This window comes from Sciurus vulgaris (genome assembly GCF_902686455.1).
Source record: "Sciurus vulgaris genome assembly, chromosome: 12".
NCBI lineage: Eukaryota > Metazoa > Chordata > Mammalia > Rodentia > Sciuridae > Sciurus > Sciurus vulgaris.
In genome coordinates, this window is record NC_136473.1 from 54661389 (window position 1) to 54683997 (window position 22609).

The window sequence follows — 22609 nt, forward strand, 5'->3', positions numbered from 1 at the left end:
TCCCACATCGAGGGTGTGCATTTGAACTATAGTGGTGAGCTAACACAGGGTAACCACTTGACTCAGGCAATCTTGATCAATTATTAAAAACTGAGAGTTCCTAACACCAGATTTTCCTGGTTAATGGTCCAGTTGTGCTTGGTTCACAACAGGCCATGGGTGACTTCCCACACTTTGTGACCTCAACTTCCTGGTTGTTAAAAACATTGAAAAGCCATGTCTAAAAGCTGATGTTGAGGTGTCTCAGAGCCCTTTTCTAACCGTGTAAGTTTTTGTGAGTCTCAGTTACAGACCGGCTGATAAAATTAAAATGGAGAAAGAGAATGCCACCAGGACTATTCAGATCTAGATGGATATATTTGTTAATGACTTCCATAAGCCAGGCTAAAAAGAGGGTGGGCTTTCATCAGGTCCCTGGGTATGAGAATTTTTTTTGCCATGCCTTCAAGGAGACATGTGCTGGAGTCTAAAGACTCTAGCATCTTGAGGCTGATATGTTCAATTACATTCAGCTGTGGGAATGGCAGCCTCTGCTGTAGGGTAAATATGGGGGGTTTGGCCATGTAGGAGATCTGTGTGGTCCCTGGTGGCCTGCCAGATGTGGGCACATTCATCATTGGTCAGGGTGGAAGTTAATATATAATATACATCTGCCCAAATGAGGTGATATGCCTGAGTAAGACGGGTAAACTCCTTCCAATATTTGGTAAGATTTTCAGAAAATGAGCCTAATCTGTCCTCTATTTGGGACATGTATTTCATGGAGAAGCGGCTATGGACTCGGATGGTCCCTTCCGCTCCTGCCACCTCCTGGAGAGGTAATACATATTTTACTGGGAGTGTTTTGACCATGTACAAGGAGGGGATGGTAAAGGGGTAGGAGAATGTGGGGTTTGTAAAGGAAGATCTGATGGGAGAGTGATGGGACTTTGGTGAGGAGGATCTAATGGGGGAGTGGTGGGGCTTTGGGTATGGGATTCTGAAGGGAAGGGGGACACCTCAGGGGAGACCATGGGACCCCAGGATCTGTAAGGAGGGGGTTCATCTACTATCTCTGGGGCTGTGAATGAAGAAGAAAGTTGTGAGTTCGTAATTAATAACTACAAAGTGGAACAAGGTTGACAAAGGGAGGGGTTTGAGCAGAGGAGAAAGAAGGCCTGGAGGCAGGGAAGTTCTGACCACTTGCCATCCTGTTTTAAATATCTTTCCAAAGACTGGAGAATTGCTTTATCAAGAGTTCTGTATTTGAGCCATGGGTGCTGGCTATCTAATTTGTATTGCAGCCTAATTTGAGTGGTGAGCCGAATGAGGCATTCAATTTTGAGGTCAATTTGGGAGCAGAGTGTCTTAAAATTGGTAGAGACAGTCCAAAGGGGTGCCCTTGGAACTGACTGGGTAACTTCCATCTTTGGAGAGGCTCAACAGAAGTGATAGCTGAAAGCAAAGCATCCTTTGCACTCTTAAGTCATAGGTGTGCCAGTAACGGGGCTGAACTTTTCCCACTGGGGACTGAGAAGCATCTTTAGCCCAATCTCAGTGGTTGGGGACGCCCAGGGTCCCGGCTGGCTAAAGGGCAGTTTTCTATCTGCTGGAGACCGATGGTGGAGTCTTCCCTCTCTGGAGAATTGAAAAGCCATTGTTGAATGCAGGAAGAAAATGGCATAGTTGTCTCTAATCTGTGAGGTTTGCTGGGTGTTTAAGGGAAGGGAAGTTTGGGAAGGGGAGGAAGTAGAAACAGAACACTTTCAATGCCAATAAAGGATTTGATACAAATCCTTGCACCATCTATGTGGTATAAAGTCATAAGAATTTAACAGGTGGTTGATATTTGGTACCCCTGAGAGCTCTCGGGGCCAGATTTGGGACATAAAACCTTTGTGCAGCACCAGAGAGTGGCCCTGGCCAGCTGCCTTCAGTTGTCCTAAGTCCTCCTGTCCCACACACCAAAATTTTTCCCACAGTTGATATTTGGTACTCCCAAGGGCTCTCAGGGCCAGATTTGAGGCCCAAGGCCTTTGTGTAGCACCAGGGAGTGACCCTGGCCAGTTGTCTTCAGTTGCCTTCAGCCTTCCTCTGTCCCATGCACAAAATTTCTCCCTCACAAACGCTGGCAGTTGCTCAGCTACAGTGGACTGCAGAGGGCATGAAGGGCCTCCATTCCACAGGATGTGGAGAGGGGCTCAGTTAGTTTGGAGATTCAGTTGTAGCTCGTATAAGCAGTGACTCGGGGGGATCCCCAACTTTCAGAAAGCCACAGAAGTGCCAGATGTTCAACGGTCACTTTCCAGGGCTAATCAGTCATTTAACTTTGACTGTGGGAAAGGGAATGGGTTTTTTAGGGAGCAGGAAGGACAAAATATTACCTTTATCCCACTTCCCAGCCAGGGGATCAAAACATTAGCACAGAAAGGACCAAACAGGGAGCAGACTTCATGGATCAGCAGAGCTTTTATTCATCAGTAGTCACACCTCTGATAGACCCACTCTCCCGGTGGAAAATGAGCCACCAACCAAAGGGGGACTCTGTTTATATGGGTTACACTGAGAGGTAACTTAATGAATGAGGGTGTCAGTCTGGGCACTCAAGACTTTGAGATCTATTCTTACTGAGTGAGGTGGGGGGAGTCTGGTCAGCGGCCAGTGTCTGGGAAAGGATCTGTTTTGGGAAGGATCAATGCTTTGGCCTCTTCCCAGAGACTGTCATTCCAGACTTGATGGATATCTCCTCCCCAGGGTCTGTCTTGTCACTGGGGAAGAATGTATTGGGAAAGGATCAGTGTTGTCAATGTGTTGCCTTCTTCCTCACTCCTCTCCCCAGGTCACACTATTTTGAGGTTTGTCGTTTTCCATATCCATCAGAAAGATTCAAAAATCAAATGTTCTAGGGGCGCATCTCAGTTATAGAGCCTAACGTGTGAGGTCCTGGGTTTGATCCCTGGTGCTGAAAAAACAAACAAAAATGAAAGTACATTAAACTCAGCTTTGTCCCAGGAACTAAATCCTGATGCTTACTGAGCTTTTATCTCCAGGTGGTGGGAAGGTAAGCAGTCACTGTGATTTCTGCACATGCCACATTCTCCATGATTCTCAGGCACTACAGCGGAGACTTCTGTGGAGTCTTGGGAATGAGCTGGGGAGCCTACATTGCCAGGTGGGCTCGCTATTTAGAGATGCACCTGGGCCAGTGTCCCACCTCACAGAAGACTGAGGGTTCATCTCCCAGTTTCTACATCTGTGCTTTTTATGGGCTTACAACCCCCATCTCCTCCTTACTTTCTATCCAAACACTTAAATTTGCCCTTTACTCACACAGACCTTCTTATCACTTACTTAGCCACTCTTGCTGCTTATTTCATCATACACAGACTTTCTTACCCAGGAACATTTTCTTTTTCCATACCAAGAACCTTCTAATTTCTCTTTCCTATCTTTTTTGACCCCTCTTTTTGTTCACATTCTGAAACAAGCCTTATGAAATTTCTGAATTTAGACAAATTACTCTTTTAATAAGAAGAAATACGTTGTGTTATTTAGAGTACTCTGAAACACAGTTGAAACTTTTGGACCTTTTGTACATAGACTCACATCTGTTTGTTTACCAATTCATGAAAATACAATGTTCAAGTATATCACCCCATGGAATTCAAAAAGGTAAGAGTACTTGATGTTATATTTAATAGCATTTTAACTTTGTAAGTTAATCAGATGCTTCTAACAATCTCCATACTTATGAAGATTAATCCCATATATGTCAAATCTGATTTACTTATTAACTTTAAGAATTAAGGTATCAGACAAGTGTATTGAACAGCATTCACCTTTTCCTTTTGAAGAAAAATCCTAGAAACAATGGATTTATACATTAACATTTTATTAGTTATTTGATCACCTAGAAAAACCTGTGAGTTAATAACTTTATTTTTTTTAGAATTATTCTTGTAGCTGTAGGTGGACCGCATGCCTTTATTTTATTAATTTTTTTTTGTGGTGCTAAGTATCAAACACAGTGCCTCACACATGCTAGGCAAGCACTCTGCCACTGAGCTATAGCCCCAGCCCTAGTTAATAACTTTAAAGACATCCTTTATTCTCATTTGTTTACCCAGTTTAAATTGAACCTTCTAAATCACGTGAATTAAAGGTATTTGGATCCATAGTTTTGAAATTTTAATTAATGAGCTCATACATCTATATGACAATTTTGATACACCACAAATACATGTAGACAGGACAATACACTGATGTACATGCATACATAGAACAAAGAAAGAAAGGCCTTATTAGATTGAGAGCTAACCTTTGCAAATTGGCCTCTGAACACAGCAAAGTGTAAAAAAACCTTTATAGTGGGATAAAATAGGTCTGATCAGAAAAACACATCAACCTAGGGGTGCCAGATCAAAATCATGAGCTAAAATATATATATATAATTAAAAAAAAAAAAAAAAGAATCCAAGAGGGGGAAAATGACATGGCCATTAATTATTTTAGTAAAGCAGCATGAGAGAGTAAGAAAGGGAAAGAAAGCCCTGAAATCATTTTTTCTCTGTGCCTCAGCCAGAAATAAGTTAAACTGACATGTTTTTTCTTCAGCCTCAGGTTGGTCTCCCACTGAGCCTGCCAGTCACATTCCAATGCAAGCTTTAGTACAGTCTGGCCATGGAAATTGCTGCCTAGGACTTTTTAACCCTTTTTTCCCCGGTTGGTAATCAGGCCAGGTTTGGATGCAGGAAATTTTGAAACATTACCTCCCATTACTTTTGAGGATGAGGTCTAAGACATTCCACTGGATATTGGGCTGATGAGGGTTATTTTTCTCTCTCAGGGGCAGCTAAATTTTTGCTCCATAGGTAAGCTGAGGGCAGGGGCTTAAAATAAGTCTCCTTTTTACATGACATTGGGCTGGGACCTCACTCAGGATGGAGAATACTAATTAACCTTTTTTTTTTTTATTGTAAACAAATGGGATACATGTTGTTTCTCTGTTTGTACATGGCATAAAGGCATACCATTTGTGTAATCATAAATTTATAGAGGGTAATGTTGTTTGATTCATTCTGTTGTTTTTTCCCTTCCCCCCACCCCTCCAACCCCTCTTTTCCCTCTATACAGTCCTTCCTTCCTCCATTCTTGCCCCCCTCCCTAACCCTAACTCTAACCCTAACACTAACCCCTCCCACCCACCCCCATTATGTGTCATCATCCACTTATTAGCGATATCATTCCTCCATTGGTTTTTTGAGATTGGCTTATCTCACTTAGCATGATATTCTCCAATTTCATCCATTTGCCTACAAATGCCGTAATTTTATCATTCTTTATGGCTGAGTAATATTCCATTATATATATATATATATATATATATATATATATATATATATATACCACAGTTTCTTTATCCATTCATCAATTGAAGGACATCTAGGTTGGTTCCACAATCTGGCTATGCTGAATTGAGCAGCTATGAACATTGATGTGGCTGCAACTTTGTACTATGCTGATTTTAAGTCCTTTGAGTGTAGGCCAAGGAGTGGGATAGCTGGGTCAAATGGTGGTTCCATTCCAAGCTTTCTGAGGAATCTCCATACTGCTTTCCAGAGTGGCTGCACTAATTTGCAACCCCACCACCAATGTATGAGTGTATCTTTCTCCCCACATCCTCGCCAACACCTGTTGTTGCTTGTATTCTTGATAATCGCCATTCTAATTGGGGTGAGATGGAATCTTAGAGTGGTTTTGATTTGCATTTCTCTTATTACTAGGGATGTTGAACATTTTTCCATATGTTTGTTGATTGCTTGTAGATCTTCTTCTGTGAAGCGTCTATTCATTTCCTTACCCCATTTGTCGATTGGATTATTTGCATTCTTGGTGTAGAGTTTTTTGAGTTCTTTATAGATTCTGGAGATTAGTGCTCTATCTGAAGTATGATTGGCAAAGATTTTCTCCCACTCTGTAGGCTCTTTCTTCCCATTGCTTATAGTTTCCTTTGCTGAGAGAAAGCTTTTTAGTTTGAATCTATCCCAGTTATTGATTCTTGCTTTTATTTCGTGGGCTATGGGAGTCCTGTTGAGGAAGTCTGGTCCTAAGCTGTTGAAGATCTGGACCTACTTTTTCTTCTATAAGATGCAGGGTCTCAGGTCTGATTCCAAGGTCCTTAATCCATTTTGAGTTTAGTTTCGTACATCGTGAGAGATATGGGTTTAGTTTCATTCTGTTGCATATGGATTTCCAGTTTTCCCAGCACCATTTGTTGAAGAGGCTATCTTTTCTCCGTTGCATATTTTTGGCACCTTTATCTAGTATGAGAAAATTGTGTTTATTTGGGTTTGTGTCCGTGTCCCCTATTCTGTATCATTGATCTACCTTTCTATTTTGGTATCAATACCATGCCGTTTTTGTTACTATTGCTTTGTAGTAGCGTTGAAGATCTGGTATTGCGATACCCCCTGCTTCACTCTTTCTGCTAAGGATTGCTTTAGCTATTCTGGGTTTCTTATTCTTCCAGATGAATTTCATAATTGCTTGCTCTATTTCTGTAAGGTACATCATTGGGATTTTAATTGGAATTGCATTGAATCTGTATAGCACTTTAGGTAGTATGGCCATTTTGACAATACTAATTCTGCCTATCCAAGAACATGGGAGATCTTTCCATCTTCTAAGGTTTTCTTTAATTTCTTTCTTTAGTGTTCTGTAGTTCTCATTGTAGAGGTCTTTCACCTCTTTTGTGAGATTGATTCCCAAGTATTTTATTTTTTTCAAGGCTATTCTGAATGGGGTAGTTTTCCTAATTTCTCTTTCCAAAGATTCATCACTTATGTATAAAAATGCATTAGATTTATGTGCATTGATCTCATATCCCGCTACTTTACTGAATTCACTTATGAGTTCTAAGAGTTTTCTGGTGGAATTTCCAGGTTCCTCTAAATATATAATCATGTCATCAGCGAACAGGGATAGTTTGAGTTCTTCTTTTCCAATTCGTATCCCTTTAATTTCTTTGGTTTGTCTAATTGCTCTGGCCAGAGTCTCAAGAACGATGTTGAATAGAAGTGGTGAAAGAGGGCATCCCTGCCTTGTTCCAGTTTTTAGGGGGGATGTTTTCACTTTTTCACCATTTAGAATGATATTAGCCATGGGCTTAGCATAGATGGCCTTTACAATGATAAGGAATGTTCCCACTATCCCTATTTTTTCTAGTGTTTTGAGCATGAAGGGGTGCTGTATTTTATCAAATGCTTTTTCTGCATCTATTGAAATAATCATGTGATTCTTGACTTTAAGTCTATTAATATGGTGAATTACGTTTATTGATTTCCTGATGTTGAACCAACCTTGCATCCCTGGGATGAAACCCACTTGATCATGGTGCACTATCTTTTTAATATGTTTTTGTATGTGATTTGCTAAAATTTTGTTCAGAATTTTTGCGTCAATGTTCATTAAGGATATTGGTCTGAAATTTTATTTCCTCAATGTGTCTCTGTCTGGTTTAGGTATCAGGGTGATGTTGGCTTCATAGAATGAGTTTGGGAGGGTTCCCTCCTCTTCTATTTTATGGAATACTTTGAGAAGTATTGGAATGAGCTCTTCTTTAAAGGTTTTGTAGAACTCGGCTGAGAACCCATCTGGTCCCGGACTTTTCTTTGTTGGTAGGCTTTTGATGACTTCTTCTATTTCATCACTTCAAATTGGTCTATTTAAATTGTGTATGTCCTCCTCATTCAGTTTAGGCAATTCATATGTCTCTAGAAACCTGTTGATGTCTTCAAAATTTTCTATTTTGTTGGAGTATAGATTTTCAAAATAGCTTCTAATTATGTTTTGTATTTCAATCCTGTCTGTTGTGATATTTCCTTGTTCATTCCGAATTTTAGTGATTTGGGTTTTCTCTCGTCTTCTCTGTTAGCGTGGCTAAAGGTTTATCAATTTTGTTTATTTTTTCAAAGAACCAACTATTTATTTTGTCAATTTTTTGTATTGTTTCTTTTGTTTCAATTTCGTTGATTTCAGCTCTGAGTTTAACTATTTCCTGTCTTCTACTACTTTTGGTGTTGGTCTGTTCGTCTTTTTCTAGGGTTTTGAGCTGTAGTGTTAGGCCGTTTATCTGTTGAGTTTTACTTCTTTCATTAAATGTGCCCCATGAAATAAATTTCCCTCTAAGTACCTCTTTCATAGTGTCCCAGAGATTTTGATATGATGTTTCTTTGTTCTCATTTACCTCTAAGAATTTTTTAATTTCCTTCCTAATATCTTCTGTTATCCATTCATCATATAATAGCATATTGTTTAATCTCCAGGTGTTGGAGTAGTTTCTGTTTTTTACTCTTTCATTTATTTCTAACATCAATCCATTATGGTCTGATAGAATACAAGGTAGTGTCTCTATCTTCTTGTATTTGCTAGCATTAGCTTTGTAGCACAATATATGGTCTATTTTAGAGAAGGATCCATGTGCTGAGAAGAAAGTGTATTCACTCTTGGTTGGATGGTATATTCTATAAATGTCCGTTAAGTCTAAATTATTGATTGTGTTATTGAGATCTATGGTTTCTTTATTCAATTTTTCTTTGGAAGATGTGTCCAGTGGTGAGAGAGGCGTGTTAAAATCACCTAATATTATTGTGTTGTGGTCTATTTGGTTTCTGAAATTGAGAAGGATTTGTTTGACATATATGGATGAGCCACTGTTTGGGGCATAGATGTTTATGATTGTTATGTCTTGCTGATTGATGCTTCCCTTAAGCAGTATGAAATATCCTCCTTTATCCCTTCTGACTAACTTTGGCTTGAAGTCCACATTATCTGAAATGAGGATGGATACTCCAGCTTTTTTGCTGAGTCCATGTGCATGGTATGTTTTTCCCCATCCTTTCACTTTTAGCCTATGGGTATCTTTTTCTATGAGGTGAGTCTCTTGTAGGCAACATATTGTTGGATCTTTCTTTTTAATCCAATCTGCCAGTCTATGTCTTTTGATTGATGAATTCAGGCCATTAACATTTAGGGTTATTATTGAGATATGATTTGTATTCCCGGTCATTTGGTTCATTTTATTTATTTATTTATTTATTTATTTATTTATTTGACACGACTTGGTTCCTCCTTTATTTGACAATTCCTTTAGGATAATTCCTCCCTTTGCTGATTTGCTTCTTTGTTTTTCATGTCTTCCTCATGGAATATTTTGCTGAGAATGTTCTGTAGTGCTGGCTTTCTTTTTGTAAATTCTTTTAGCTTTTGTTTATCATGGAAGGATTTGATTTCATCGTCAAATTTGAAGGTAAGTTTTGCTGGGTATAAGATTCTTGGTTGGCATCCATTTTCTTTCAGGGCTTGAAAAATGTTGTTCCAGGCCCTTCTAGCTTTTAGGGTCTGGATTGAAAAATCTGCTGATATCCATATTGGTTTCCCCCTGAATGTAATTTAGTTCTCTTCTCTCACGGCCTTTAAAATTCTGTCTTTATTTTGTATGTTAGGTATTTTCATTATAACGTGCCTTCGTGTGGGTCTGTTGTAATTTTGTGTATTTGGAGTCCTATAAGCCTCTTGAACTTGATTTTCTATTTCATTCTTCAGATTTGGGAAATTTTCTGATATTATTTCATTGAATAGATTGTTCATTCCTTTGGTTTGTTCCTCTAAGCCTTCCTCAATTCCAATAATTCTTAAATTTGGCCTTTTCATGATATCCCATTGTTCTTGTAGATTCTGTCCATGATTTCTTACCATCTTCCCTGTTTGTTCAACTTTGTTTTCAAGGTTAAATATTTTGTCTTCAATGTCTGAGGTTGTCTTCCAGTTGTTCTATCCTATTGGATAGTCTTTCTATGGAGTTCTTAATTTGGTTCATTGTTTCCTTCATTTCAAGGATTTCTGTTTGGCTTTTTTTCAATATCTCTAACTCTTTATTGAAATGATCTTTTGCTTCCTGTATTTGCTTTTTTAACTGTCGATTGGTGCGATCATTCAATGCCTGCATTTGCTCTTTCATCTCATCATTCAGTGCATGCATTTGCTCTTTCATCTCATTGTTTGCTTCCCTGATCATTTTAATTATGTACCTTCTGAACTCCTTTTCTGTCATTTCTTCTGCCATGCTGTCATTGGGTTTTATCGATGTAACATCTAGATTTATTTGGGGCATTTTCTTCCCTTGTTTTCTCATATTGTTCAGGTATCAGTGGACCGCTGAGATATTGCAGATTTCCTCTATTGACTTATAATGTCCCTGAAGATTTCTAGTATATCCCCTCTTAGCCTTCAGTAGGCTGAAGTCTTGGAGGAAGTTGATAGTGTGGTGCTTCACAAGGAAGCTGCCTCTCTAGGGGTGGTGGCCTTCAGGTGGGGTATATTCCCTGCTGGTGGGCAGAGGTGCCTCCACTTGTTGACCAATGGTCATCCAAAGGAGAACTACGTTGCGAGCTGATGCAAGGCTTGTTTGGGCCTGTGTCTCTGGTTTTTCCGTCCTTGTGGGAAAACCTCACCCAGCAGGGAAGACTCACCCGGTGGGGAGGTCTCGCAGGTCAGTTTCCCTCCTAGAGGTTCCCCTCAATCTACAACTACCGCATGGGCTGGGCTGCCTTCCTCTGCAATGTTCCCAGGGGCCCTGACCTACCTCCTGGGCCTGGGAGCCTCACCCTTCACAGACAAGTCTCCTTAGGCTGCCTCTCCTCAGAGAATCTGCCCACAGTCCTGGAACCTTCACTCCGCCCCTAAGCGTGTCTCTGTGCGGCTCTTCCACCAAGAAGCCTCCTAGGTCCTGGGACCCTGCTCTGCACCTAATCGCCTGGCTATGCAGCCCCTCCTCTGAGCAGCCACCTGGAGCCCCGTACAATTGCTCCGAGTCCCAGCGACCTGCCACACGCCTCTTCCTCCAGACAGCCGCCCGGTGTTCTGGTGCGGTCACTAGGAGTCCAAGCAACTCACTGTGTGCCTCCTCCTCCCGCCAACCACCCATAGCCCTAGGCAGTCACTCTGCATCCAAGTGACCCACCCCGTTCCTCCTCCTCCTCCGGGCAGCCCCCCAGTGTTCAGGAGCAGTTTCTTCGAGTCCAAACAACTCACCAGTCGCCGCCTCCTCTGAGCAGCCACCTGGAGCTCTGATGTAGTCACTCCGAGTCCAAGCGACCCGCCGCGTTCCTCCCGGCAGGCCCTGGCATTTCAGGAGTGGTTGCTCTGAGTCCAAACAGCTCTCCCACCAGCTCCTCCTCTGGGCCGCCACCTGGAGCCCCAGTGGTTGCTCTGAGTCCAAGCGCTGTGCTGAGCGGCCTCCTCTACGATGCTCCCAGTTGTCCGAGTTCACTGCTCCAGCGGGGGGAGGGGTGTCTTGCGGGGCAGCTCTGCTTCACAAAGTTCCCTGCTTTCGGGGACTACCGCCCCATCTGGGACACCTCCCCAATGGGAGAGACTCACCCGGCTGCTTTGAGTTGGTCCCAAGTCTCTCAATATGTCCTCTTTTGAATTCTGAGTCCTGGAGAAACATGAAATGCAGCCACCCTCTAGTCCGCCATCTTGAAACCCTCCTAATTAACCTTTTGATAATTATTTTAAGTTAAGGAAGGACATTTACCAGCTAGTTGTGCCCTTAAAAATCTCTTCAGAAGGGGAATATTTGCCTTCTGGTTCGAGCTGAGATGGGTCGACTGGGGAAAGTAGTTTGGGTTTCCCTTTTAAGAATGTCTTGGGTCAGTAGAGGTGTCTGTGGCAAAACTCTGGTTTAAAAAAAAGAAAAAAAAAATGATTGTAAAGTCATCTGGGGGAAAGGGTGCTTCTGAGAGAAACAAAAAGTCCTGAGTACCATAATGAATGAGAGTAATACAAAATAAATGGTCAGAGTTCCCCCATAGAGAAGATACTGAAGCAAGTCAGGGCAGACATTTCCAACACCTGGGTGAAGGGGGATCCAATCCACCTCTTTCCATGCAAGATGGCAGATGATGTTGTGGTGACCCGGTGGGTCACCGCAGCAGCATGCATCTCTGGGGTGTGGCCCCATATGTGTGCTTCCTCCCATGGTGTGAGCCCCATAACTTCAGGGTGGGCTTGCTGCATAGGCAGTGGAGACCATCAGAGCAGCATGAGACACGCAGCTATGGTGGCAGCCAAGGGATATGGGGCAGAAGGGTCAGAGAAGGGGTGTACCCCCAAGGGAGCCCACGCTCTGGGCAGTGACAGGAGGCCAGATTCTCCAGAGTTCCCTGGAGAATCAATGATTTGATTGTCATCATGGGAGCTGCACTCCCTTTTGGGTGATATGGATAGGTGGTAAGTGTAAAAACTTTTTCAGGCAATTTACCAGACAAGATTCTATTAAGACCAGTAAAGAGAGGGCCCATCAACGGGAGCAGCCAGGGGAGAGTGTGGCCCAAAAGTTTCCACAGAGGTGACTGCTGCTGTTCCTGGATGCATTTTTTGATGTTCTCCCAGAGCTCAGCTATTTTTCCTTGAACTATTCCCGATTTGTTGGTGAAATAACAGCATTCCTCTCCTAAAAAGACACAAGTGCCTCCCTTCTTTGCCATTAGTCAGTTCTTGACTCTCCTATTTTGGAAAACTACATTGGCTAAGAAGGTGACTTGAATTTTAAGAGACTCTAGGGAATCTACCACCCATTCCAAGTCCTCATTCAATTCTTGGGAGAGTTTATAGTAAAGATGGGTGACTGTACCCTATTTTTGTTACCCCTGTGCCATCTACTGTCAATATGCCTGAACCAAGGATGACTGAGGCAAGAATTGCTCTTTTGCAATGTCTGAGACATTAGAGTCCAGGAGGGGGAGGAAAGAGACAATTCAAACTTCCCCTCAGAGTATATGGTTATATCGGGTGTGAGGAGGACAGGGAGGCAGAAGGTGGGAATAGGAGTTGTCAGGTAGTGAAGAATGGAGCTTCCACAGAGGAAGAAGATGCCAGGTTGGCTCTGGAGTGGCTGAGTGACATTGTACATTGTGTTGCATAGGGAACTGTTAGGTAGTATAGTGGAGTGGAGACAGGGTGGGGGAGGGTACAGCAAAGTAGGAGACATTGGAATAAAGTGGTGAAGAGAGAGGTTAGATTGGAAGTCCATGGAGAAGGGGTAGTGTTTGCTATCAATGAGCCATGGGTAAGAGGGACAAAGAGCCAGCAGTCAGAAGTATAGGATGGGTTAGAATTATTGAGGAGTTGTAAGGTTGTGTTGAGAAATGTGAGCAGGAGGGGGTCTAGGTGTGCATTTAATGGTGTTTGTGATGGTTTGAGCTATGTTGTGTATTGATTTGTCAACTGGTTGAATGTAGGCCTTAATAATTTAGATTATTCCTGTTGGATCTCTATCCTGCCTATCTGTATGGACCCCAGCCTTAATGGTGGAGTCCCAAAGTGGGTTTTGAGGGTCAGGGATAGTGTATTGTATGGGGTTACATTGGTTACTTTTACAGTTGAGGTGATGGAGTTTGAGAAAGTAACTTCCCGTGGTAACCGTGTGAACATGATATGGGAAGATCAATAGGGACAATAAGCCTCATCAGGACTACTTTTGCAAGCTGGTGTGTGTTTGTGTTTGAAGCATATGTACTTGTGCTGGGAGGCATATTCTCGTTCCTAATGGAGGGAGTAGTGCTCTATGATAAATTTTTGTGGCATGGTGATTGAGCAGGCATCAAACTGTAGAACCACACAAGTGTTAGGAGTGCCATCCCAGCAGGTGGAGTTAAGAAGAGTCGGTGTTCCCCAGGCTTTGCCAACCTGGAATTGCCAATAACCTAATGTTTTTGAATGTATAGGAGAGAAAAAGAGAATAGAAGTAAGGAAGAGAAATAAGAGATTTCTTCTGGAGAGAAGTCAGAGAGTGTGCCTTGTAGGTGGAGGGATGAGATCCATGCCTGAAATTGGGCTGCAGAAGATATGGCACAAGGGAAATACTGTTGTTCCACAGACAGGGTATGAATAAAAGACCAGTAATGGTACCAAGAGTGCATGGACTTATGGTTCCTCTGGGATCCATGCCGATCTGATTGTAGTAGGATTTTTTAAGCTGCAGAAGTACCTGTGACCTGGAGTGGGAGGAGGAGACAGAGGAGACAGGCTGCCTACAGGGGTCAGCTTAACCTTGCTGAGATGAAACCATGAGGGTCTTCCAGCAAACTTGGTGGCTATTGGGTAGTCAGGAGAACTTGGAATGGTCCTGTACATTTGGGGAATAGAAGAGAAGAATGAAGATTTTTGAGATACACCCAGTTCCCAGGATGAGGGAGATAGGCAGGCAGCAGAGAGGAGGGTTGTGGTTGGGGTAGAAGCCTGTCCGCATGTTCAGAGAGCAGAAGCCTCATTAGGGAAAGAATGGGAAAGTAGTCGCTGAGAGGACTCAGGGACACGGGTGGATCCCAGGAGGAAAGGGTGGCTGTACATAAGTTCAGAAGGGCTAATAAAGGAAGGGGAACCCAGCGTGGCTCTCAAACTCATTAAGGCCAAAGGTAGAAGGACGGTCCAGGGCTGTTTTAACTCTAGGGACAGTTTAGTGAGCTGGGATTTAAGGAAAGAATTAGCTCTTTCTACTTTTCCTGAGGACTGAGGATGATAGGGAATGTGTAGCTTCCAGGAAATGTTAAGGGCTGTTGGACTATCTGAGAAATGAAGGAGGGACCATTGTCAGGCTGAAGTGAGTGGGGGAGGCCAAATCTGGGAATAATTTCTTCCAGTAGAACTTTAGTAACGGTGGCCAAATTTTCAGTAGTTGTAGGGAAAGCTTCTGTCCATCCTGAGAAAGTAAAGACTAAAGTGAGGAGGTATTTGGTCCTTTGGCGGAGGGGGGCATGTGAGTAAAATCAAGTTGCCAGTCCTCTCCAGGAGTATGGCCTCGGCCTGATGGGTGGGAAAGGGGGGAGGGCTGCAGACACCTTGTGGTGATGTGATGGCACATAGGGAGCATTTTCGAGTGACTTTACAGGGAGTTGGGAGTAGTTGGGGGTGAAAGAAAAGGGACCAGAGGAGGCAGAGAAAAGGTTTGACAACTGATGTGAAGGGAGTTACGGATCTGAGTAACAATGGTGAGAAGCTCTTCCTGTGGGAGCGCATATTTTCCATTAATCTTTAACCGGGAGCCTTCTGTTGCTGCAGCCTGTTGTTTGTATAAATTGTGTTCCTCTGGCATGTAATGAGGGGTTATTGGAGGAGCGAGAAGGAATTGGGTGTTGGGTGGACTAGACAGTGTTGCTGCTGCTTTGGCTTCTAGGTCAGTTTTGTTGTTCCCTTGTGTAATAGGAGAGGAGTCAGTTTGGTGACTTTTACAGTGAATGATCCCTATTTTGGAAGGAAGGTGAGCCATTTAAAGCAGCTCAAGGATTAGTGGCCCATTAACTATGGGAGCACTTTTGGTTGACAGGAAACCGCTTTCTTTACATATGGCAGAATGTGATAGGGGAATGTGAAAAGCATACTTTGAATCAGTGTAAATGCTGATTTTCCTTTTGCCAGTTGTAAGGCTCTGGTGAGGGCAAAAAGCTCAACCTTTTGAGACGTTGTGCCCAGGGGAAGAGACTGTGCCTCTGTAATGTCAGTGGAGAAGACAATAGCATAGCCTGCATGTGGCTGTGTTGGTGGATGAAGGAGCTCCCGTCAATGAACATGAGAGGACGGGTCGAGCAGGGGTCCCTCCTGTATATGGGAGGGGTGAGGGAGAAATTTCTCCAGGTCTTCCTGGCAGGCGTGTGGAACTGGTAGTTGAGGACTAGGACGAAGAGTAGCAGGGTTTAGGGATGGGCAAGATTGTAAGGGCAGTGTGGGGTCTTCCAGTGAGGGAGACTTGGAGGAGTAGAAAGCAGGAGGGGGCCAAACCTGAAGAGTCTCATGAGTCAGGAGGTCAGAAAGGCGATGGTGTGTTGTCCAAAGGTGGGTTTCTTGCTTTCGAGGGCTCAGAGAGCAGCTGCTGTGAAAGCTCGGAGACAAGGAGCCCAACCCCCAGTGGTAGGGTGGAATTGTTTGGAGAGATATGCCACAGGGGCAAAGGAGGGTCCTTTCTGTTGTCCCAGAACACCTAGGGCTAAGCCCTGTCTCTCAGGAACGTAGAGAAGAAAAGGTTGGCAGAGACAAGGGAGACTAAGTGCAGGTGCAGTAAGGAGGACTTTCTTTAGGGCTTCAAATCAGCAGAGATGGGTTTAGAAGACCAAGGGGCTCTTTAGGATCTCCTTTTGTTGCCTCATATAAAAGGTTGGCCAGCAGGTCAAAATTGGGAACTCAAAGGCAAGGGAAACCAGCAATACCTAAGAAGAAGGGTGCATCTCCCTTTGTGGGGAAAGGCAGGTGGGAGATAGCTGACTTGTGATCGATGGGTGGTGATTTCTCAATGTGGGGGAGTGAGATGGACCACAAGGTAGAGGACAGAGGTTCTAGATATCTGCGCTTTAGATGGAGAAAAAGGTACCCTTTCTCCCCCAGGCAGTTAAGGAGGATAATAGTGTGATTTTGAGAGTTCTGAAAGGTGGGACTACAGAGATCATTCACATATTGTAGGAGAAGACTGGGTGGCAGGGAAAGAGAAGAGAAATCCTTATGGTGTGCTTGGCCAAAGAAATGGGGACTGTCTCGAAATCCCTGGGGAAGGACTGTCCAGGTGAGCTGTTGGGAATGATGAGTACCGGGGTCAGTCCATGTAAAGGCAAAGGTATTTTATGAGTCAGGATGGATGGGGATAGAGAAAAAGGCATCTTTAAGATCTAAGACTGTGAAGTAAGAGGTATCCTTAGGGATGAGAGAACAGAGCGTATGGGTTGGGAACCACCGGATGAATTGGCAGGACTGCGGCATGGATGATGTGGAGGTCCTGGACTGAACAATAAGATCCTACAGGCTGCTGCGCCTTGCAGAGGGGCAGCCTGGCAGACTCTATCAGTAAACCTTTGCTTGAACTCAGAGCTGTGTCTCTCATGGATATTTACACTAGCTACCCTGACAGTAAGATCCGTGCTCCTGGACTGGCGGGTGGGCCAGGGGGCCCACAGTCTCCCATATTGGGGTGAGAAGAAGCGGGAGGAGTGGGACCATGGCGGCCCTGCAGGGAGAAGGGCAGTTCCAGGCTGGACTGGGTGGCGGCCCACCCTACACAGACTCAGGGTCCTCCCCTCTTCACCCACTGGCAGTGCCAACAGGAGGCCTTGAGGGGAGGGATAAGACGGCAGACCCGCTTCTCCCAAAGACATACCTTACCACTCCGGGCAGAAGGCGGCCTCTGATGGGAGAACTGGAGGTTCGCTGGAACAGGGAGGGGTAAAAAGAACCCCCCAAACTTCCCGTTTCCTGGTCAGGGAACCAAAATGAAAACACATGGTGCACAAATGGCAGAGGCCTGGAGCAGACCTTGGCTCAGCAAGGTCTTCTTTGTTCATCCACAGGGTCCATCCATTAAACACCTGGTGTGGCTTATTTTGAGGGGTAAAATGACTGCTGGCCACAAGGTTCTGGGCTTTACATACAGCCTTAGCAGAGCCAGGCCACTGAGGAGTTATTTGTTTTTGTCGGCCCTTTTGGCGGGCAGGGGGCAGGGCCAGGTCTTGGGAGGAGTTTTGGTGGCGGGATCATTTGAGGTGGGGTGAGAGGACAGGTAGGTAACCATGTCCTTCACGAATGACTTTAAAATTTTCTCCTAGTAATTCTATCAAATTTTGCTTTTTATGTTTCAAAATTATATCTTCTGATTATTTTTTCTCTTCTTGTTATACATTGTCATTAAACCTGTAACGTCAAGTCCGTGAAATGGTATTAATAATGTCATATTACAAATTAGAAAACAATTAATGTTGACATACGCATATGTCCATAATTTTTGTGTAATAAAGATTAGAGGGTGAACTGGGGTTCCAGCTCTAGCTAAAGACTACCAATGCTGGACCTAAGACTGACAATGTTAGCAAGTGTCTCACTATATTTCAGGAGGGGAAAGAAAGAATTTATAAATGAAAGAACAGGGAGGTGAGGGGGAAAAGAGCTGCAGAAATAAGGAGAAGGTAACCAGTGATAGTATGATGATAATTGGTGATGTGTAAATAACAGGATCTCAGAATGAAAAGTGACTTGTTTTTTAAAGAAAGGATCATGTCTTCCTCAGTCTTTTTTAATCCCCAGAATCTGTCGGTCTGCTCCTACATGCTTAATAGATTATTTTTTAAGTAAAATAAAGTGTAATGGGAATGGGAATATAGCTCAATAATAGATTACTTGCTTAGCACGAGCCAGGTCCTGGGTTCAACCCCCAGTACCCACTCCCAAATTAAAAGTTTATAGACTAGGGGAGACTACTGAAGTGTCCCAGGAAGCTACTCTTCCTTTGTCATATTACTTAGTACAATTTCAAAGCAACTGGATTTTAGTTATTCTATCTTTAAATAATAAGGTCTCAGAATATTGAACCCTACATCCAAACACTGAGATGAATGTGTTGAAGCACATTTTTCATTTGAACTCTTGTCATTTTCTTTTTTAGATCAAGTTAGAATATGAAGGAACATCATTTTCTAAGTGGAATGTGCCAGAAACGTGTCATGTTCAAGATATCAAGTAAGACTTTTACCATCAATGTAAATTTATATGTATATTTACATGTAAAAAAGCATTCATAGCTGTGCTGTGGCACACACCTGTAAATCCCAGCAACTGAGGAGACTGAGGCAGGAGAATTGCAAGTTAAATGCCAGCCTTGGCAATTTAGCAAGACCCTGTCTCAAAAAAAGAAAAAAAAAAAAAAAAAAAAAAGAAATCTTGCCATATTTAAAATTTTCTTAGAATTCAATTGAAGCTTTTAAGGTTAAAAAAAAAAGTGAAGCAATTTTTATGCAACTTGTATGCAACTGTAATTTCTTCTTTCCTATTCTTTTACAACACTAGATCACCTGTGACAGAATTACGTTGTCCTTCTCCTGGTGTTCACATTGTACAACCAGTTGTTACAGCTGTAAGTTGATTTTAATGATAACTTATTGAATCTTGAATAATCATTCCTATTTTATTTATTTTTTTTAGTTTTCAACCTAGTTTATCTGTTTTAAATAATATTAAACAAGAGAAAACTTTTAAAATTATTGTCAGTATGTTATTATTTTTAGGTATAGCTCATGCCAAATCATAAATTATGAAATGATATCTGATTTTACCTTGTTTGTTTATGGGGCTAGGAATTGAACGAGGGTCTCAGGACTGCTAGTCAAGTGCTGTACCACTGAGCTACACTCCCAACACTTATGTTAGCCTTTTTTATCAATAACAATCGTAAAGTCCATAGCCATCACCTTAAAATATAGTATTCTCAGATCAGTGGGTCTTTTATATCATGCACCCCTATGACAATACCCAGGATTGAGAGCAATTTCTAGCAAACTTGTTTAGTATTCTACTACATTTTCTTGAATTCAAGAGATCATATGTAAATGCAAAAGAATGAGAATAATGTTGACTCTACTTTAGTTTGCCAAATAAAAACAAACACAAAGTGAAGCCATTATAAGGCACTGGCACTTTAATGATTAGTGACAAAGTACTGGTCACACATCTGACAGCTGATGTTCCCACACAAGTATATCTGAAGTTACTATTATAGAGACTCCTTTTGACAAAACCTTCTTTTACTTTGGGACTTAAGACTTCTCTTTAATTAATTAACTTTCTTTTCAAGGCACAAGTAGACAGAATGATATGGGAGAGGCCAGATGAATGTTAATTCATTTTTAAATCCCTAGAGAGTGAAAAATATTTCTATTTGTCTTTTCAAGTCTTTAAGTATGTTCCAGTTTCAAGAACACAATTCATAAAAGAGGGCTCCTTTCCCTTTTATGTTGGAAGCCCATATGTTTTAGTCAGCTTTTACATCACTGTGACCAAAACGCCCAACAAAAACAACTTAGAAGAGGGAAAGTTTATTTGAGGCTCACAGTTTCAGGGGTCTCAGTACATAGGACAGTTCATTGCTCTGGGCCCAAGTGAATTAGAACATTATGGGGGAAAGGTACAACTGAGAGAAGCTGCAAGAAAGCAGAAAGAGTAGGGGCCCCAGGGAAGATGCACCCTTCTAGGGCATGCCGGCTGTGACCCACCTCCACCTGCCTAGAGTTCCCACCCAATCGTTCCATTCAAACTAGGATGGACCAATTAGGTTGCAGTCACTTAATCTAATCATCTCACTTCTGAATATCCCTGTATTAACAGGAGCTTCTGGGAGACACCTCATATCACCATATAAATGTATAATGTTGTATAACAATGTGCACACAGCCATACATGTAGGAATGTCTGTCATTTATGTGTCTATTATTTGATCCTACAATTAGCTAAGGAGGTACATTAGACTTTTGAAATGTACTCAAAAGCACTCAGTTGTAACAACCAAAAGCATTTCCAGGCATTGTCAAATGTCTCCTGGGGAGTAAAATCACCTGAGAATTTTTGAACCAGAAAATTAATTGAATTACATATCAATAGAAAAGAAAAATGTAATAATAAAATGTCTTCTAAATTTGTCACTCATGATAGTAAGTTCTTAATTACAGGAAGTAAGTAAAAAATTGAGCTAGTATCATATGTGTATTCTGTTCTGAAAATTATTTATCCCTCTTTGTCTAATCTTAGAGAAGTAATTTAGTTCCTCTATGACTTTTATGTCGATGTGTCCATATGTGTATTTATTTTAAAGTTAACACAGTATATTCTAGTTTCTTTTGCCTTTTATTTTAGGGTAATGAAGAAGAACGCTATTTGACAGTGGAGACTTCTAATGTTTGTTTTCTGTGGTATTATAAAGTTGTGTAAGTAATACCATTTGAAATACAAAGTATTAATGGTTTTATTTAGCTTCAGCTTTTAATTTAATCACAAATGCAGTTGTCTATATTATGGTTTTCATACAAACTTTTATCTACTGGCTTGTTGGTTGCCAAAGTGATACTGAATAACAAATAATAAAAATATCAGCAGTAACCACTTTTGAACACATACTGTGTCTACGTGTTCACACCTTATATACATTGTCTTTTTTGACTTTCATTATAACCACATAAATGCAAGTATTATTTTCTTTAAGAGATGAGAAAACATGAGGTTAAATGATTTTGACAAAAATACAAATCTACTAAAGTATATCATTGACATTGGACTCTGACTTTCTAGACTATAAGGCGCTCCTATTTATATATATGTAGATATATATATAAAACAAAAGACTCTTTGTTTTATGTAATTCTTCAAATTAATTTTAATGTGAGTGAATGAATATCACTAAGAAATAGAAGCAGGTAAGAATACATAATTAATTGCATTGTAAAATTACTCATTAAGTCAAAAAAAGTGTCCATGAATCAGAACATGCTTTAGTATCATAGTCAAGGCAATATCACAAGAATTGTGTAGGATATAAAGAACTGTATTATGAGATCCTGCTCCTCAGATGAGTATAATATTCCTGTTTCTTTTTATCCACTTAATAATCATCCCCTTGGGAGAACCATTCTTCCCTTGAGGACTGGCACAAGACACAAGCAAAACAATCTGAATATTCATGTTTTTGGTAAAGTATGGTTGGTGACTGATATCTTTATTTACCTGGTCCGCATGGTTCCTTAACATCAGATGATTCTGCAGTTTATATGCAACTCTTGAATTAGAAATTCGGAACCACACTGTATGCCCTGATAACTAGTTTTCAGCAAGCTCCATCAGAAACACACATTGAGCCATTTCTTTCTGAATTACTGCCACCTTCCCAGAGTCTCACTGAGAAGTAAAGATTGGTCATGAAAATGTTAGGCTTCTATCCTCTCTCTAATGGGTTCTGAACCAGTTTAGAAATAGACAAAGGAAAATTTATGGAGTTAAAAAATTCCTTGTGGAGCGAAATTGGAAAATAAGACCTGCCTCTGTGGTCAAATGGACTGCTTTCTATTTTCCCCAAGGAGAAAACTTGGGAACCACCAGAGAGGAAAGACTGTTGCAAAGAACTGAATGGTTATCTCCCTCCACCAAAAACCATGTTGCAACCTAATCCCTGATATGGTGGTATTTAGAGATGGGGCTTTGGAAACTGATTAGGTCATGAAAGTAGAGCCCCAGGAATAGGATTAGTGCTCTTACGAAAGAGTCTGGGGAGAGCCCCCTCACCCCTTCCACCATGTCGTAACACAATGGTAAGGTTCATCTGTGAGCTAGGAAGCAGGCTTTCACTAGACATTTAATTTATCATCAGCTTGACCTTGCACTTTCTAGCTTAGAACTGTGAGGAAAAAATTTTAAAGCCACCTCATTTAGAGCATCTCAAGCTAAGATTTCTGTCAAGAAATATTTAAGTCAGCTTAACAGGTTACCAATCTCATTTATACACAATTAGCCCCAAAAACTGACACAGAAAGAGGTAGGTCTCCAGGCTGCCTTGAGCCAGATAGATTTCCTCAAGTCGAAAATAGAAGCTCCTATCCAGGGAGAAGTTAGCCCCAAATAAATACCATTTAGAAATTTATAATGAAATGAATGCCTATGTATCCCTCACCCAAGTTAAAAAAAAAATAGAACACTTATTGGAACCTTAGAACTTTGTTATGTTTCTATTGATCACATCCTATTAATTCCCAAGAGTTAAGCACTATCCTGAATATTA

General features: G+C 41.7%; 1 protein-coding gene across 1 annotated transcript in view; it reads left to right on the forward strand.

The window, feature by feature from the left end:
- Positions 1-22609, forward strand: part of CATSPERE (catsper channel auxiliary subunit epsilon) — a gene marked incomplete at its 3' end in the record, with an annotated part of 219030 nt that overhangs the window by 21940 nt on the left and 174481 nt on the right. The window contains exons 3-5 of the mRNA XM_079107281.1: positions 18458-18531; positions 18859-18925; positions 20698-20768. Coding sequence (XP_078963407.1) covers positions 18458-18531; positions 18859-18925; positions 20698-20768 — 212 coding nt within the window. The remainder of the gene's footprint in view (positions 1-18457; positions 18532-18858; positions 18926-20697; positions 20769-22609) is intronic.